Source organism: Pungitius pungitius, chromosome 17, assembly GCF_949316345.1.
Source record: "Pungitius pungitius chromosome 17, fPunPun2.1, whole genome shotgun sequence".
Lineage (NCBI taxonomy): Eukaryota > Metazoa > Chordata > Actinopteri > Perciformes > Gasterosteidae > Pungitius > Pungitius pungitius.
The window spans coordinates 15,534,669-15,551,987 of record NC_084916.1 but is presented as its reverse complement, the minus strand read 5'-3'; the positions used below and the strand labels follow the sequence as shown (position 1 = coordinate 15,551,987).

Sequence of the window (17,319 nt, the reverse complement as noted above, 5' to 3'; positions counted from 1 at the left end):
ACAACAAACAAAGGGTTGGTTAGTGTGTGGTGAAGTAGCACAGCGGAGGAGCTGCTGACATAAGCCCCTGCACTGCACTTGAAGGTTGTGGGTTCAAGCCCAGATGTGGAAATAGCATTTAAAAAGAGTTTTGAGGTTTAACTCACATGCTCAAGGTTAAATAGGAGAATCAAAGTTGCCAAAATGTGACCAGGACTGGTAGTGTAGGGGTGCAAGAAGGAGCCGAAAGCCTCTGTAAGCGCCGCCAGTGGGTTCAAATCCCGCTCCTGCCAAGTCTTGAGCGCACTCCCGCGGAGGTAGTTGTGGGGGCATTGTCCCCACTGGTTGTTTCAGAGAAGTGAACCCTGGGGGTTATGCAGAAACACAAGGCGCGTTCACTTGGGTTATGATGGCATTGTCAAGAATGATGAAGAATCTTTTGGATGATGAATTGAATAAATTTGATGTTAATTGCTTTAGCTTTTAGCACTTATTAGCCATGCTACGTAGCCTATAGGGTTCCACCTTTTTGACGGGAGATAAGGCCGGATGAGTCAGTAAAGATGAGCAGATGTGTCTCATTTAGTTTACAGCCTCTGAGGGCATTTTTCAAGACAATCACATGTTTGTCTACTTCAGGGCATCCTGTGGACAACCTTTAACTGACAGTCTGGCACAGGGTGTAGATTTGTTTACCCTTTTTAGTGCATCCACCCTCCAATTCTCTGTTACATATAATATATATTATTAGGGCCGGGACTCGATTAAAAATATTAATCTAATTAGAGGCTTTGTAATTAATTAATCAAAATTAATCAAAAAAAAATTCACATGGATTTTTATTTTTGTTCAACCAATTCCAGCAGACTGGTCCTTAAACCAGTCATCTGGTGCAGTGTGGGTTGGGTGTGGGTCCTTGTAACGTCCACGCTAGCTGCTAATTGTTGTGCGTTGAGGTGATACTTGAGGCTCGATGTGAATTCCTTGTTGCACAGCTTGCACACAACCACACTCTTATCGACGCTTCCATCCGTGTGTTTATTATAATAAGATTTCCCATTCACGGGACCAACCGACACGGTCTCGTCAGCTTCTTCGTTCATGTTCACTGTGGTTTGTTGTTGTCTGAAGTCATGAACGCTAGTTGGTGCTCCAGTATAATCGGTCCTCCGAAACTCATCCAGTGAGAAACGTTCCGCGGTGCAAAAAATAAGTGTAAAAATGCGTAAAAAGTTTAATGTGTTATTTTTTGTGTAATTAATTAATCTTAATTCACATTGCAATTAATTAATCGTAATTAACGCGCTAACGTCCCGGCCCTAATAAAAACATGCCATACTTAAATAAAATGTCAAACAGGGTACATGTGTTCATTATGTTTAATTTTCAAATAACTGATGGTAAAATGAGAATATTTACAAGAGAAAACGTATATGATCTGTACAAGGAAATATACATGCAAAGATAAAAAAAACAAAAAAAAAAACACATAGTAAACATGTCATTTCAGAAACTGGACACAAACGTGACAAAAAAAAAAAAAAAGACGGGACAACAATGAAACCGAGGTGTCCAGTCCGGTCTGCGTGTTAACGGCCTTTAAAATAAATAACGGGCGGCTCTCTGCTGTTTGTCTCTCGCTCTGTGGTTTTACCAACGCCTTGTTTTTACAAAGGGGAAAAAATTAATCAAACAAACATTGTTTAAGTCGCCGTTTTAAGGGTAAGTTTACTTTTTCTTTAAAAAAAATAAAATAATAAGGAACAGGATTTGTAAAGGAAGTATTTTGGCAACAAAGTACATAAAGTTAGAACACTATTTAGCAAATGATGTACAAAAACCTCAGATTCAACTCTTCAAACAGCAATGCTCTTTTCTCTGTTAACTGGAAATCTCTTTAATCCGCGACCTTTTTAAGAAGGCACCAGACTAAACGAACCGATCGTATCCCCCCCCCCCACCCCCCCCGACAGCGTTTGAAAATCGAGTAAACAGTCAGTTCCAAATGGTCACAGATTACCTAAAGTAAAACGTCATCACAATAAAACACGGTTTTATTAAGTACTATAAAGCTAGAGCAACTTTGGTGTACCAATACTACAGAGACAAACAGTCCAAAACGTGTTAAATAGTTTCTGATTGAGCCTTCGTGATTGTAGATCCTCTAACGCGGCCTGGAAGTCCTTAACACTCGAGAGGTCAAAAAAAAAAAAAAAAAAAAAAACAAACTACCAGCAGTGCTCGCAGTACCAAGTACATGCTTTTCTCTAAGGTTTATTACAGATACAACAGATGTCTTCATAAATAGTTGCATATAATGTTAAAGCCGCAACATTGCACATGATAAATCAAACAAAACATACAACGAGTGCATTTACAGTAAATCTGTCCTCGTCCGACCTCCACATTCACTGCCGCTGAGGCGCCGACTCGCGTTGTGTCTCGCGTTGTGTCTCGCGTCCGGGAGACGGGACGCCGCCGTGAATGCGAGGGGGGAAGAAGGCCGAGGTCTATGTACAAGGTAAGGCTTAAACATCTCTTATCCGCGCAGCACAAGTTTGTTCTCGGAGAAGCAAACGTTTGTTTCTTCTCAGATTGGACAGTGCAGCATTTTTTTTTTTAAACATTTTGTATTTTTTTTTTTTTACTGGCGACGTGGTCACCGCGGTATCTTTAGATATTAGGTACATTATATAAGCGCGGCCATCGGAGGGCTGTGATCGCGCCTCCGGCTTTCTTTTCCTATAATGACTTTTCCTTTGTGCACATTATTTCTGTAAGAAAAAGGGGCTGCTTCTCAAAAGTCTTTGAGTCACAGTTTTAGTCTAAAAAGAACTAAAACACATGATGTCTGTGTCCCGCCGCCCCCACAACACAAGCTGGGGGGGAGGGGGGGGGAGTTTGCTCCCAGCGCCGTCACTTCCTCCCAATAGTTCTGCGGCTCGATCAATCGGCTCTTCTCATCAGCTTTGACTCTTGCAGAGCAAAATAAATTACTTCATAATGTTTTTTTTTTTTGTCTTTTTCTTTTCTTAACTACAAAATGAATTTTTGAGTCGAAACCAGCAAGCAGCAGTAGACAAGGGCATCCATTAATTTACGTGATCGGGGCTCTGATTGGCTGCTTAAGACTTGGTGGGGTCTCAGTTTAATTGGTGAAAGGACTACAGGACTTTAAGTGAATCAACATTCTGTGAACGAGGTTGAGATCAGCATTCGTCATTTCTCCTCCGTCCTCTAGACGCGGGGCTGGAGGCGACCCTGGATGAAGCTGCGCACGCCTCCGATGGCCCGGGCGTCCGTCTGGTGCTTCCTCCGGTCGATGAAGGAGACGAGGCGGGAGGTGTCCAGGCAGCCCTCGGCCCCGCCCGGGCCGGCCTGCAGCCACGCCTCCTGGAGGCAGAGGCCCGCCGGAGGCCTCCTGCCCGGGTCGGTCCTCAGGAGCAGGCAGATGAAGTCCCGCGCCGCTTGGCCGACGCCCTGGAAGTAGTCCCGGGGGAAGCTGAAGTCCAGCCGGCAGATGTTCAGGCAGGTCTCCTCGGCGCTCTCGTCGAGGAAGGGCGAGGCGCCGCTCAGCAGCACGTAGGTCACCACGCCCAGGCTCCACAGGTCGGAGGTCAGCTGGACGGGCTCCCCGAGGACCAACTCGGGCGAGGCGAACTCGGGGCTGCCGAGCAGAGGGTGAACGTAGTGGAGGCTGCCGAGCTGGACGGCGTCGCCGAAGTCGGCGAGTTTGACCGTCGGCTGGCCGCTGGCGTCGTTGGCGACCAGCAGGTTCTCAGGCTGCGGGAGGAGAGCACGGTGACACCATTGAACCAAGACGGAGATCCAACAGCCGGAAATACACTTTGCGAGCTTGAAACTGTTGAGAAACTTAAGATCCAGATCCTGAAAACACTGAAACCCACCGAGGTGTGTGCATTTATCAAAAATATCTATGTCTAAAGCTTCATCTTCGCTCTGTCCCGCGTGGAAGCAGCTCTACGTGTGCCGTACTTACTTTCACGTCCAAATGCACTATCCTGCAGTTATGCAGATAATGTAAAGCTTCTAAAACGTCCTTCAGGTAGCAGGCCACCTTCCCCTCCGTCAGGTTCCCCCAGCTGACGATGTAGTCCAGCAGGCGACCTTGGTCGGCCCTGAAACACCCAAAGCCAACCGTCAAGCCTCATGCAGTGTCCCCCCCCCCCCCCCCCCCCCCTCCAGCTGGTCGGCTCCGTCCCCGTACTCACATCTCCAGGACCAGGGCGTAGCTGCTGGGGGTTTCGTACGTGTCAATCAGGCTCACTATGTGCGGGTGTTGGAGCCTCTGCAGCAGGTTGAGCTCCTGAGTGACCCGGTCCCGCCGCATCAGCTTCTTGTTCACCTGTTTGACCGCCACCAGGCGCTTGGTGCCCTGCTGGTCACAGCGCTTGACCACAGAGAAACGGCCCCTGGCGAGACGAGGGAGGACGGACGATCAGAGGTCAGAGGTCAGACCTGGACGTTTAACAGCGTGGTGAAACGTGAGGGTTGAGTGCGAGATTACCTGCCCAGTTCAACCACCTCCGTGTAGTGAGACTCAAAGTCGTCCTTCCAGCTCACTCTGATCCCACAGGTGGACACGGCTGAGAGAGAGAGACACACACAACGGGGACAGTCAGTCCACGCCCGCACCCCGCGGGGGGGGGGGAGGGAACGTGCCCGCGCCGCTCCGCCGTTACTTACCCAGCACCCTGAGGCTCGCCGATGACGTCACGCTGCCCAGCTCGTTGGTGGCGACGCAGGTGTAGACGCCGTCGTCCTCCGAAGCCGCGCCGCTTATCCGCAGCGTCGCTTCGCCGGTGTCACTGAAAGCGGGTTCAAATCGCCGTTAAAAAAAAAAAAACCACGCCTGGCACCGACAGGAAGTGAGGGAGCGGAGGGACGACCCTCCTGCAGAATGTCCCGGATGAGGAAAAGGTGGCGAGGGGCCGGCCTTTCTCACCTGTAGGCGATGCTGAAGTGTCCGTTGCTGGTGAGGTGGCTCTGGTCGGGGCCCTTCCAGGTGACGGCGGCCCGGGGCCGACCGCAGACTTTGCAGCGGAGCGTGACGCCGTCCCCGTCGTCACACGTGACATCACTCAGAGGGACGAGGAACTCTGGGGGAACTGGAGGAGCAAAAGAATCGATCAAATGCTGAAATGATATATTCAAAAATCTAAAAAAATAGTCAAATTAAAATGTGCTCATTGGTCTTGTAGATTTAACACTTACAATCATAGATGTAGTTTGGATTTAGAAGCTGAAAAAGACAGAACAAAGAGGCGTCAGCGTGAGAAGGTCCCCGCAGAGCAGAAGCTCCACTCGGCTGGTCTCCTCGGGTGAACTGACCTTTACAGAAACCTTATTGGCCAGGCCTTCTCTGGACTTCCTGTAGCCGTTTTCCAGCTTGCCGTCTTTCTTCGCCTCCTTCTCCTTCTTCTCGGACTTTTTGCGGATGCGCAGGGACGTGTGCCAGGACGACGGCTTCCTGCTGGGCAAATCAAAGAGAGAGAGACACGTTATCCAATTTACTCAAAACTTCCAAAGAGGCCCAAATTTCTCCCAGAGCTCCCACCTCATGGGTCCCTCGGGGCAGTCGGCGGCGATGGCCGAGGTGTGTCCCAGCACGAAGCCGGGGATCCAGCCCTCGGCGGCGGGGCCCTGCTCCGTGGCCGCCCTGAACACCAGGAACATGTTCTGCTGGTTGCTGGCCAAGATCTGGACCACCTCGCCCTGACTGACGCTGATCTCATCCTCCTTCACGGCCATGTAGTCCTGGGTCACCAACATGGTGGATACGCTACTGCTGCTGCTACTTTCACTCTGGGGGGGGGGGGGGAAGACACACACACACACACACACACCAACACGGGGGACAACGGTCAGCGCAAAATCACGTTCCTCGTAGTGAGATGGGGAAAAAAAACGTGGCCAGGAGTTGGACTTTATGTTGTAGGTGGAACCGAAGGTGTTGAGGAAACAGACAAACACTGGAAAGAGAGTCGTGATTACTTTCCACTCAAAGTCTTCGGAGAGAGAAAGCAGTGTGTTACTGTCCTCTTCGGGAAAAAAAAACAAACAAAGATTTGAGGGAAGAAAGGCAGAAATGGGATGAAGATCTCCATCAAAGAGGGGAGGAGCGGCGTCAGGCCCGATGAGAGGATCTCTGTCGAGGACGTTTGTGGGCCGTCCCACAAACGCCGGAGGTTAGTTGCGGGGTAAAAACAGTTCAGATTCAGCAAGACACCACGAAGACAGCGGGGAGGTAGAAGGGGCGGCCGAGAGGAAGTCAGGTGTTAGTTTTGAGCTTTGTTAAGAGTTGAGAAAATCTAGAGGCGGCTTAGAAGAGCCAGATTGATCCGTCAGAGGAAACGCGTGGACGGCGGAAGCTTTGGCTTCCTTCAGAGAAAGCTGGAGAGGACGATGTCGAAGAGACAGATTAGTAGCACTGGCCGCGCCAGGAGACGGGCCTCCCCCCTGCCCGGGTGTTAGTCGGCGCCGCAGCGGGCAGCAGGAAGTAGTCTTACCCCATTGCTCTGGGTGGACTGGATGGACTGCTCACTGGCCGAGGAGCACGTGCTCATGCGGTCGGCCTCCTTGCTGTGTGCGGACTGTCTGTGGCTCTGGCCCCCAGACCCGGAGCCCGTCTGGATCGGGTTAGAGTTCTGACGCCCCGGAGACTCTCCCGCCTCCCCCGGGAAGGTGAACGAGCCAGGCCGGCTGGCTGGAGAGCCCGGCATGGAGCTCCAGAATCCAGATGCGGACTTCGGACCCGGGCTGGGAGGGGGAGGGGGCAGGCCGTCCTTGCCGAAGGCCGGCGTGGCCAGGGGGGAGGCCATTGGGGACACGGCTCCCGGCCGTGGTTTGGAAGTGGGCGTAGAGGGCAAAGGCCCGACAGTGGCGCGGGGGACCGGGGCTACACCACCGGCAGAGGCCTGAGCCGGGTCCTCTGGGGTCTGCCCGGGGCGCTTGCCCTGTGGGCTGCCCCCCGGAGGAAGCAAGGTAGGGGGGGCAGGACAAGGGGACGGACCTGGATCGTAAGTGAGCAAAACTCACACCTCAGTCAAATCTTTTTATTGTGCCGGCACGAAAAAACGAAAAATGCACAAACCAAGACGTGTCGTACCTGACATCTTGTTTGGGCCGTCGGGGTCGGCACCGGGGTGAAGGCGCAGAGGCTGGGGCAGGCGGGAGGGCTGGGGGATCCTGGATGGCCGACGAGAGCCACCGGGGGTCATTAAAGGGACGGCGCCAGCCGGGGAGCCACCGACCCCGACCCCGGCCCCGGGGGCCACACCGGACACGCCGCCGCCGCCGGCCGGAACTCCTCCGCTCGCCCCCACGTGGTTCCTCTGATACTCTGTTGGGGAGGTCAGAGCTGGGGTGAGTTACAGAGAATTCAAGGGGGCGTGTGTGTGTGTTTGTGTGTGTGTGTGTGTCAGCCCACCATTGAGGAAGTTGCGTTGGCTCTCGAGGATCTGGCTGATCTGAAGGGTCCAGACCTCGCGCACCCCCGCGTGGGCGGAGTGAAGCACGAAGGACTCCACGGTGCCGCTGGTCGACCGAGACGTGAGGACGAACTTACAGGGTTCGCTTTCCACATTCTCCTCGATATCCAAACAGCTCACCTAGATATGAATACATAAATATATCCAAGTTAGGGAAATAAGGATAAACTTTAACTTTAGAATATTTGTAGTATTTGGCGTTTCCTCAATGCACGTATTAGTAGTAAACACTTATTCTGCATATGGCCAAGTTACTCCACTAGAGGGAGCTCCAGGCCCTTTACTGATTTAATGCAGCGTGGGCAACGCTCTGACCTTTATGCTGTTCTTGTAGAGGAAGCCCGGCGAGGAGAAACCTTTCTTCTTATCGAGGAGCTCGCTAAAGATGACCACCTGCTCAAAGAGGAAGACCCTCCTCTCCGCCATGCGGCCGAGCAAACTGCCCTCGGGGTCGGACACCATGAACGTGTCCTGCAGCAAAAGGCGGCCCTGAGCCACAATCTTTCCCTGTAGAGGGAGATTAAAATAGAAGAGTTTTGGGGGAGAGGAGAGATGAGACGTGCTGTGAATAAAGTAGCATTGCTTTTCACGTCAGTCATTCAATGTGATTTCTTACATCAAATCCCTGAAGCCTGCCGACATTCATTATATCGTTGCACTTCTTCGGCACGATGCACATGACCTCCACCGCTTTCTGTGAGAGTCACAAAGGGGCCCAAAAGGTTGATGCAACAGAACACGCTTGGCTGGACTTGAATTGCATACGAAGCACTACCTTGTTATCTTACCTCCAACTCCACAGACTCCAGCCCCGCCTTTTTAGAGTGTTTCAGGAAATCCTTAAACAGAAAACAAAGTTAAAAAAAAAAAAAAAAAGATCTGCGACGGTTCAACTTTTTAAGTTGAAAAGCTCCTCTGCCTCCGTGTATCGGACCAACCTTCAGCAGCAGCTGGTACTTCATGATCCTCTTGACGGGCTTGATGAGCAGGTCTGTGATCGGCAGCCTGTGTCCCAGCCGCTGCTTTAAGTCCTACGCGGCCGAGGGTCAGAGGTCAGAGGCTGATTGCATTGCGTTGCAATGGCCCATGACAAAATCTTCAGAACGGGGGGCGCATACCTCAAAGTAGGTGTCCATGTACTCTGAGACGATGTGCTCCGACTTGGGCTTGTTTTGACAGTACACGACATACATGTTGAGCCTCCGTTCCTGGGTACGAAAAGCACACGCCGTTACCACATGGCGACGTGGACGAAAAACGCGCGCAGGTGGAGCAGAGCGCCGAGGACGAACCTGCTTGAGGAAGAGCGGTCCGAGTCGGTCCGGGTCCTCCAAGCATTTCTCCAACTCCCCGAGATAGAAACTGAACAACACGGAGAGCGGAGAGAGGAACTTTAGCTTCTGTGCTAGCTGACCGGATCAGTGTGTGTGTGTGTGTGTGTGTGTGTGTGTGTGTGTGTGTGTCACACACTCTTTGTGCCAGTCGTAGATCTGGTGGATGTTGCCAAACACGATTTTGTCTTTTCCCTTCATATCATCAGGGACGCCCTCCTCCTTCATCCGGCTCATGTAGCCCTGGTGATGGAGACGTGAGGAAGCGCATTTATTAAGATACCAGGCTGTGCAACTCGTAAGAAAAACAGAGGAATCCCCGAAAAACACTCGTACTGAGCTCACCTCCACCACCAGGCTGAGGTCTCTGACATAATCTCTCTCCGTCTCCACCAACTCCAGCAGAACGTAACTGCAGAAAAAAAAAAAAGAAGAAGGAAGGTTTCCTCTTAAGATGTTTGTAAAGACGCAACACATCCGAGTGTCTGTGAACGTACTGCCGCTTCTTCAGGGCGCCGGTCCGGCGCTCATCCACCTCCTCGATGGGCGAGGAGGAGGAGAGGAGGGAGTTGTCCGAGGGGTTGAAGGAGGGAGAGCTGCTGTCTCCTGGTTCGACTGACAGAGAGCTGGGTCTGTCCTCCAGAGCCTGGAGAGCATAGCAGAAGGTGAACCAAAGCGGGCGAGCGCGTGGCACCCGCTCGGGACGCGGATGGCGCTGAACTCTTACTGTCCTACCATCTTGCTTTTCACCAGCTCCTCGATGGCGCTCACCAGCTCGGCAGCACTGGGCGTCTCCGAACTGGACGGACGGACCGACAGGCGGGAGGAGGTCTGGGTGAAGAGGATAGAGGGATGAGAGTAGGGAGGATAAGAAAAAAGGAGATTAGAGCTCGACGACTAAAAAAAACTAGATCAGCTCTTTTGCTCTTCCTGCAGAGGATATAGCAGCGTTTAAAGCCTCTCAGATTGATCTATTACTCCTAAAAGGTTTTACTTGTCATTTAATAATATATATAAAAATCTCCAAAACAGACATTAAATGCATGATGTGCTTTATGGGAAAACTTACTGAACCCGCGGGGGGAGCTTCTTCATCTACTTGTAAGTCTGAAGAGTCCAAAAGTAGCTTGCTATCATTTATCGTATGATGGTAATTCTAAAGTTCTGGTTAAAGGCCCAATGAGTAGGATTCCTTCTCAAAACTCCGATCTGGTCCTAAGCTTTGTCCACCTCACGTTACGCCTCGCTATATTTTCCAATTCGTTCCTCCCTGAAGATCAATTTTGTTTTCTTTTTGTTATTTGAAACATGGAAAATGTTTGTTAAATGTTCAATGCTGTCGCCTGACGAGAGATCTGAAAAGATGTTTCCACGAGTGAATTGTATCTGAAGTTTCAAACAAAGTGAAAGTATAATGAAAAAAAAAAAAAAAGAAGAAGGTAAAAACATGAGTCTGAAATCATAGTAAAAGGAAATAAAGATATGGGAAAATAAAGTCAAATATCAGAAAACGGTGATGGGAGAAGGTCGGGGGGAGAAGAGGCTTCCGTGTGATGATGGGACAGCTTGTTGAAACAAAAGAAAGGATGCCGACAGGGCGGGAAAGAAAGAGGCATACGTATGCATGTATATGTATATATATTTATATATATATAGTTAAGGAGACTCTCACCCTTGCTGTGCTGTGCTTCAAGACTTTCCCCAATTAGGTTTTCTGGGTGAGGCTCGCGTGCCCTTCTGGCCTCGCCAGCGTTTAGAGACGCCAATTACTCGCATGGGTAATGAGGTCAACGCACAGAGGGGTAAAAGGGAGATGAGGACGAGCGGGCGGGGCAGGTGAGGGAGGGGGATAAGTGAGGAGTTGGAGGATGATGGGAACAAGTGAAGGGGGGGGGGGGGAGGGGAGTGAGGGAGGGAGGGAGGGGGGGGCTTTTGAGTTCTCACCTCTAAACGTTCTTTTAAGCCGCCAGACGAGTGACATAAACAATGCAGGAGAAGCTGCGGCCCCGCGTTACCGTAACAGACTCCATTATAAAACTAGAAATGTCCTTTCACAGATGAGGCCTTGGAGCCCTCTGATCTGTGCTGAAACGCGACGTTGTCATTCATGTACATTATACAAGAGCTACACGCATCTTCTCTTTATTTACATTTTCCCCCGAAACGGCCACGCTCATCTACAGTGGTGTGTTGTAGAAACAGGGCGGAAAAGTCTAAATCAATGAAACTAAGAGAACGATGGAAGGAAAGAAATCTACACTAAAGAAATTCAAGAATGTTTTTTAAGGGGTTCAGAAAAAATACAAAAGTTAAGAAGAGCAACGTTTAAGGGGATAGAGAAAGGCATATTTTAAAAAGAAGAAAGGCTCAAAGCTGCTAGCTTCATTTCCATTCAATGCAGAAACCGTTGTAGCAATCAAAGAATAAAGCTTTAGTAGCATTAAATGCTGAAGAGTGGGGGGGGGGAAAAAAAAAGAAGAGAATTAAAGATTTGACCGAGGGAAGAGACGGGGGGAATAGCAGGGCATTTCAGATGGAGAGGTATGGAAACTGAGACAAAGCAAAGACAGGACATAAATCAAGGTAATGCTACAGTGTGGCAAACAGCAAACGATACAACCAGGAAACAAAACAAAAGAGAAACAGAAATTAGTGTCAGAGGAGCCTTCGCTTTAGTCGAGGAGACTTGGAGTGCCTGAAACTTTTCATTAATTTCTGCTTTAGAAGAGAATATGATGCAACATGCAAAGATCAAATGTTATGCATAACAAACTCTAAGGAGTCACTTAAAAACTGAGCCCGTTTGGGGGAAACGAGGGAGATGAGCAAAAATATGAAAAACCATAACTGCAATAAAAAGGGTATCTGTAAAAATGGATTCCTTTCCCTTCATTTGTACCCAGCCGTCTCCCCTGTTGAGTATTTATTCATCAGAGCACAAATGTTTCTGATTGAGTACGATAAAACCAAAAAAAGTAGGGACTAAGTATAAGTAGGGCTTCTTACGTTGATGGGACAGAACTCGCAGCATCTCACGGGCCAAATCCCAAAAAGGAACAAAAGATTGTGTGACAAGAAGGCGTCACGTTTAAAAACGGGTCACAATCCCTCCTCCCGCTCATCGTCTCCCCCCTCAGTCCCTTTTCTTTCCTGTCCCCCCCTCCCCTCCTCACCTTGTCATCCTGTGAGTCCGGCTGCAGCAGGCTGTGCTGCTGGATGGCCATGGGCGGGGGCAGAGGCACCGAGTCGGCGCCCTCCTCGCCCTCCTCCTCGCCGCAGCTCTGCATGCCCGAGGAGCTGGACTTTGACAGCGTGCCGCTCGACAGGCCCTCGTTGCGGACCCTCTGCGGGCGAAAAAAGCAGGGGGGGGGGGGGGGTTAAATCGCGGCGGGGAAGAGCGAGCGGCGGAGCCGGCGCGTCCACCCACCTCCTCCACCGTCTCGTCCTGCGGCGTGGCGGCGCTGTCGTCCGAGTCCTTCTGGGAGCCCATGGTCATCTCGCCGCTCTTGCGCACGTCGCGGCTCTTCTTGTGCTTGTGGGCGAGCTTCTTCACGTGGCCGTCGGCCTTGCCGCTGCTCAGGCGACGCACCGGGCTGGTGAGCCATTTACGCAGCGTGTTGCCTTGGAAACAGAACCCGGCGAGTTCAGAGGTTTTTTTTTTTTTTTTCTCACTTTGAACTCGCGCCAGTCGGAGGCAGGTCGTGGTGAACATACCTGGTCGCTTGGGCCCCGGTGAGGTGTGCGAGCCGATGCCATGGCCGGGCTGCAGCGTAGCGGACGACCCCGGCATGATGGAGTCGTTGCTGCACACCGACAGGGTGTCTGCGGAAAAAAAAGAGTTAGAAACGCACGCCGCCGAGACACGCTCCTCCACATCCTCCGCCTGCCCCACCTTTGTGGTTGTAGATGCCCTCCATCTCCATGGAGGAGCGGGAGTGGGCGATGCAGAGCATGGCGCAGGGCACCAGGCCCTCCATGGCGGGGGAGCGGTCCGTGGTCCTGACCAGGCACCAGTCCGGCTTGTCGTGGCAGCGCTCCAGAACCTCCACCGTCTGGCCGCGCCGCATCGTCAGCTCGTTGCTGTTGCTCGCCATGAAGTCGTGGATCACCACGGTCAGCTCGCAGCCACCGGACAGCTGCGGGGGGGGGGGGGGCACAAGCACAGCCGCTCGGTTCGGGGGGCGGTTCTTCTGACTGACGTCCAGTACGTGTGTGTGTGTGTGTGTGTGTGTGTGTGTGTGTTGGCTCACTTTGTCGCTGTCCAGCGTGTTCTGGGAGGTGCGGGAGGCCAGAGAGATGGTGTCTGGCTGGCTGCTGCCTTCACCCTGACTGTCCAGGTCCTCTCCGTCCCTGGCAGAGACAATTCAGTGAAAGCCGTGAGCATTTTTTTAAAACGAATTCTCCTCCCTCAGAACACGGTATGGGGTCGGCGTGGCGTGCTTTTACCTTCCCCTTCCCCTGTGCGGCTTGGCTGTAGTTGTTTTGGGAATGTGAATGGGCTCCTTTAGCGCTCCTCTCAGGTGAATGGTGCGCTCCTGGATCACCTCCCTGATGTGCTTGATCCAGTCCTGCTTGTTCTCGATGCTCGACGACTGGGAGCAATGGAACGAGTACAAAGGGTTAGAGATGCCAGGAAATTAGCTCTCTCTGGAATTCTTGTTTTACTCTGTGTGTTTCAAACAAGTCTGAAACCTCCTCATGTCATCTCTTATCAGGTCTTATTTTTCTCTCAACCTATTTGTCATCTGTAGTCAAATAAACCCTTTTCCCCCCATCTAGTGTGTTCTCGGAGGATTCTTCTTGCATGGCACTAAAGTGAAGGAAGCTAAATAAAAAAGTACAGTAATAGTAAGGAAAGCCTGGTTGTTGAACCACTTTTGCTTGAGATTTTTCTCTTTGAGTAAGTATTCAAAAGATAATTTGGGGTTGAAGCATTCTTTTGTTGAAAGAGGATAAGAGGTGCTAAGACTTTGCGTTTCAGACTTGTGAGAAGGGGCTCAGAGTTGTTGTTGTGGGATAGTTTGTACTCACCATCGCTCCGTGTTTGGATCCCTGACTTAGCTGTGAATTTAAAATATAAAATAGAGATTTTCACTGGATTGGTTTATGAAGATCAACATGACATTTATTTCAATGTTGACAAAAAGCTTTGACACGATAGAAACGCACAACATCAAACTGTCGGCCAATTAGATGTGTTGCATATTGTAAAGCATGGTGTGTGTGTGTGTGTGTGTGTGTGTGCGCCCATGAGCACGTTAGTAATGAGACGCAATTCATTTACAAGGCAAACATCATATGACTGCAGCTTCTACAACAGCACTGAAGTGACTAAAAAGCGTATTTTCCAGGTGCAGAAAGCTGGCTACACGCCACTGTGACAAAGCGGCCCACAGCCATAATGGGAGGGGGGGGGGGGCGTGTCCGCGGCGTAGGTGGAAGCAGGTCAGCACCACAGAGAGAATTAGAAGATACGAAACATCCAGAGAAAACATCCAGGTGTTGGACGGTTACAGCCAACACACTGAGATGGACCTTCGATTGATTTACGACAGAAGTATTTGGATCCAATACTCCAGGAAAAGTACTAATACCACACTGTAAAAGTACTACACTACATTCAAAACCTTACTTTAGTATATATATATATATATATAGAGGTTTCATAAGGAAAATTGGCTTAAGATAAATCTGTCAATGATGTTTTTGGATTAATGTTCCTGTGCATATAAGTGCTTTTTTATGATTTACTTTATACACTGTTCTGTAGTTTAATCTTAAGCAATACTTCCTATTTTATTAGATCATGGAATGATTTATAGCCTCGCTGTCCTGTGAGAAATCTGTGTGTCTAAAAAGAAAAACAGCCGTGTTTTTTCAAGGAACCCCGGAGGGTTTTTAAATACTTAATCCATCTTAAGAAGTAGGATGAGAAGTTCATCCTTCAGTGTGCCAAAACATTTGAAAACAGCACATTTGCAAATGGACTAGACAGAAAAGGGATGAAAATAAGTAATCCGTAAAGTAACTAAAGCCGTTAGATAAAGGTAAAGCATTAATAATACCAATATTCACCTCTGAGATGCAAAAAACAAATTTCTAATGAGTATGAGTTTTAGAAAACCTGTATCGGTCGAACCCTTAAGGAGGCTTCAGGAGGAACGGAGGAGAGGAAGAAAGGATGTACCTTGAGCACTATCTTGTTGTCGGACGTCGGGGTACGTCCCACCCACAAAGCAAACTTGCAGGGGTCTCCCTCCACGTGCTCCGTCACCCCCAACTCTGACGTCTGAGAAGAGAGAAGGACGAGGTGAGGAGACATCGGCGTGTAGGATCTGAGCAGCAAATTGCGACCGGCCGCGACGACTCCGGAGTGCGATGAGAGGAACACGAAGCCGCTTCTCTAAAGCCAGCGCTGGGTTTCATCCACTCACAAACAGCTTGCTCTTGTAGATGTATTTGCTCCTGCCGTTGGAATCCTTGACCTCCTTGCTGAACACGAGGGACATCTCGAACAGGAAGAGGTGGCGTTCTCGACCCTTGCGGATCAGGGTCTTCGGATCCCACACCTGGAAGGAGTCCTGCAGGATGAGCTCCCCCTGAGATTCGATGTTTTCATCGAAACCTGCGAGGGGAAGGTGGAGATTAGCGACCAAACAAACAGCAACATGATGCCTGGCTGGCTCACAGTGTGTCAATCACCTTCCAGCATAGAGAGGTGCATCGCATCGTTGGCTTTCTTGGGAACACTGAGCATCACCTCCAGGCCGTCTTTGATCTCTCCTTTGCCTTCTTCGCAGCATGTGAGGAGCTCCTACACACACACACACACACACACACACACACAAAAACCATGACAACAAGCACCTACTGCAGGTGGCCCCCGAGGCGGAGAGAGAGCGGGTTTGGTGGGTTACCTTCAACAGGAGCTGGTACTTGGTGATTCTCTGCACGGGCTTGATCAGATAGGAGGAGATGGAGTTGGCCAGTCGGTGCCTCTGTTGAATTTCCTGCAACGAGGAGAACGTGACGGTGTAATTACATTACATTAACCTCACGTTTCATCTAATTTCATCAAGCACAGGCGATGCTCACGTCAAAGTAGTTCCCAGCATGCTCTAGGATGAGCTGGGTGGAGTCGGGTTTGTTCTTGCAGTAGTTCACGTACATCTGGAACTTGTCAGCCTAGGCGAGAAAAGAGGAAGGCGTAACGATTATTAGGATAATAAGAAGTAATCAATCGTTTTTATAAAAAAAACATTTAGGTAGCAATCCGGAAGATTTAGAAGATTTAAAATCTTTAAGTTACCACCAGTGAAAAGTCAAATCAACCTGAAGTGAAAGGTCAAGGTTCACTTCAAGCCTTCCAGGGTATAAATGTGTACTGGTTCAGAACGACATGCGAAATGAATAGCAGGTTGCTAATGATACCTACCCATGTGACAAAGCAATGCCCCACATCCTCTGGTAGCTGCTCATATTTTTCCAACTCTTTGAGAAAGATGCTGAGCAGAAAAAAAGAGATTTAAATTGGTATAAAAAGTGGAAAAACACGACTGCTTAAATGAATAAAAAGTGTTATTTTAAAATGAAATACAACGTTTAATCTCTATTCACCACAACCCTCTAAAGCATTACATGATCTATTAAATACTTATTAGTTAAAAAAGTGCTCAAACGTGTTTCTTACTTATGGTGGAATTCAAAGAGGTCCTGCATGTTCCCAAAGATGATGTGTTCCTTGTTGATGATTCCTGGAGGAATCTCCTCGACGCCACTGGTCATCTCCCACAGGTAGGTCTGCACACGGAGAAGAACATTCAGCAACAAAACTACATCTTAACTTGTGTTTCTGATACATATTAAAAACCTGAAAAGTTGTTACGCAACACAAAAAAAAGGTGGGTTGTGAAAGTGAACTCACGTCCATACACTCCCGCAGGTCTCGCACGTAGGTTTTTTCTGTCTGAATCAGCTCTGCCATGATGAACCTTCACACACACACACACACACACACACACACACACACACACACACACACACACACACACACACACACACACACACACACACACACACACACACACACACACACACACACACACACACACACACAGAGAGAGAGAGAGACACACAATTAGCGATTGTTAAACTGCTCTCATCTGCAGAATGACAGATCACCAGGCCGATTGCCCTCTTTCTGCCTCCTCCGGCTACACTGATGAATGATGTTTGAGTTCCATAAAACCTCTGGCCGTAAACCAACCTCAGGGCGACCAGCTGATTAATTGCGACGCTAATTGTGACATAACCAGGAAGCGGTGGCTTACTCCTTCCTGCGCGCCGACTTGCGCTTCTCCTCGTTCAGCTCGTGAGCCGCGTCCCGCAGTTTGACCTCTGACCCGGGAGCCGTGGGCGGGATGATGTCCAACTGGAGATCCTTACTCTGGCGCAGGGAAAGGGAGGGAAGAGAGAAAGAAGGTCATTTTAAGGGATGG

At 49.9% G+C, this 17,319-nt stretch overlaps 1 protein-coding gene across 4 annotated transcripts in view; it reads right to left on the bottom strand.

Moving 5' to 3' along the window:
* Positions 1 to 2,582: 2,582 nt before the first annotated feature.
* trioa (trio Rho guanine nucleotide exchange factor a) overlaps positions 2,583 to 17,319 on the bottom strand; it is a 53,032-nt gene continuing 38,295 nt past the window's right edge. The window contains exons 26-63 of one of the 4 annotated variants that reach the window (XM_037474686.2): positions 17,152 to 17,267; positions 16,746 to 16,812; positions 16,512 to 16,621; positions 16,257 to 16,326; positions 15,917 to 16,006; positions 15,739 to 15,831; positions 15,524 to 15,635; positions 15,256 to 15,446; positions 15,009 to 15,110; positions 13,853 to 13,882; positions 13,268 to 13,413; positions 13,072 to 13,171; positions 12,714 to 12,957; positions 12,536 to 12,643; positions 12,249 to 12,442; positions 11,995 to 12,165; positions 9,557 to 9,652; positions 9,319 to 9,467; positions 9,167 to 9,233; positions 8,961 to 9,064; positions 8,783 to 8,852; positions 8,609 to 8,698; positions 8,429 to 8,521; positions 8,279 to 8,329; positions 8,107 to 8,184; positions 7,806 to 7,997; positions 7,430 to 7,610; positions 7,109 to 7,342; positions 6,510 to 7,012; positions 5,558 to 5,805; positions 5,332 to 5,473; positions 5,215 to 5,242; positions 4,946 to 5,108; positions 4,687 to 4,808; positions 4,508 to 4,586; positions 4,212 to 4,412; positions 3,980 to 4,118; positions 2,583 to 3,762 (exon numbers count right to left, since the gene is read on the bottom strand). In XM_037474686.2, coding sequence (XP_037330583.2) covers positions 3,217 to 3,762; positions 3,980 to 4,118; positions 4,212 to 4,412; positions 4,508 to 4,586; positions 4,687 to 4,808; positions 4,946 to 5,108; positions 5,215 to 5,242; positions 5,332 to 5,473; positions 5,558 to 5,805; positions 6,510 to 7,012; positions 7,109 to 7,342; positions 7,430 to 7,610; positions 7,806 to 7,997; positions 8,107 to 8,184; positions 8,279 to 8,329; positions 8,429 to 8,521; positions 8,609 to 8,698; positions 8,783 to 8,852; positions 8,961 to 9,064; positions 9,167 to 9,233; positions 9,319 to 9,467; positions 9,557 to 9,652; positions 11,995 to 12,165; positions 12,249 to 12,442; positions 12,536 to 12,643; positions 12,714 to 12,957; positions 13,072 to 13,171; positions 13,268 to 13,413; positions 13,853 to 13,882; positions 15,009 to 15,110; positions 15,256 to 15,446; positions 15,524 to 15,635; positions 15,739 to 15,831; positions 15,917 to 16,006; positions 16,257 to 16,326; positions 16,512 to 16,621; positions 16,746 to 16,812; positions 17,152 to 17,267 — 5,520 coding nt within the window. In that variant the 3' untranslated portion in view covers positions 2,583 to 3,216. Of the gene's footprint in view, positions 3,763 to 3,979; positions 4,119 to 4,211; positions 4,413 to 4,507; positions 4,587 to 4,686; positions 4,809 to 4,945; positions 5,109 to 5,214; positions 5,243 to 5,331; positions 5,474 to 5,557; positions 5,806 to 6,509; positions 7,013 to 7,108; positions 7,343 to 7,429; positions 7,611 to 7,805; positions 7,998 to 8,106; positions 8,185 to 8,278; positions 8,330 to 8,428; positions 8,522 to 8,608; positions 8,699 to 8,782; positions 8,853 to 8,960; positions 9,065 to 9,166; positions 9,234 to 9,318; positions 9,468 to 9,556; positions 9,653 to 10,721; positions 11,411 to 11,994; positions 12,166 to 12,248; positions 12,443 to 12,535; positions 12,644 to 12,713; positions 12,958 to 13,071; positions 13,172 to 13,267; positions 13,414 to 13,852; positions 13,883 to 15,008; positions 15,111 to 15,255; positions 15,447 to 15,523; positions 15,636 to 15,738; positions 15,832 to 15,916; positions 16,007 to 16,256; positions 16,327 to 16,511; positions 16,622 to 16,745; positions 16,813 to 17,151; positions 17,268 to 17,319 lie in introns of those variants that run through there. The other 3 variants (XM_037474687.2, XM_037474688.2, XM_037474689.2) reach the window with 3 other exon arrangements.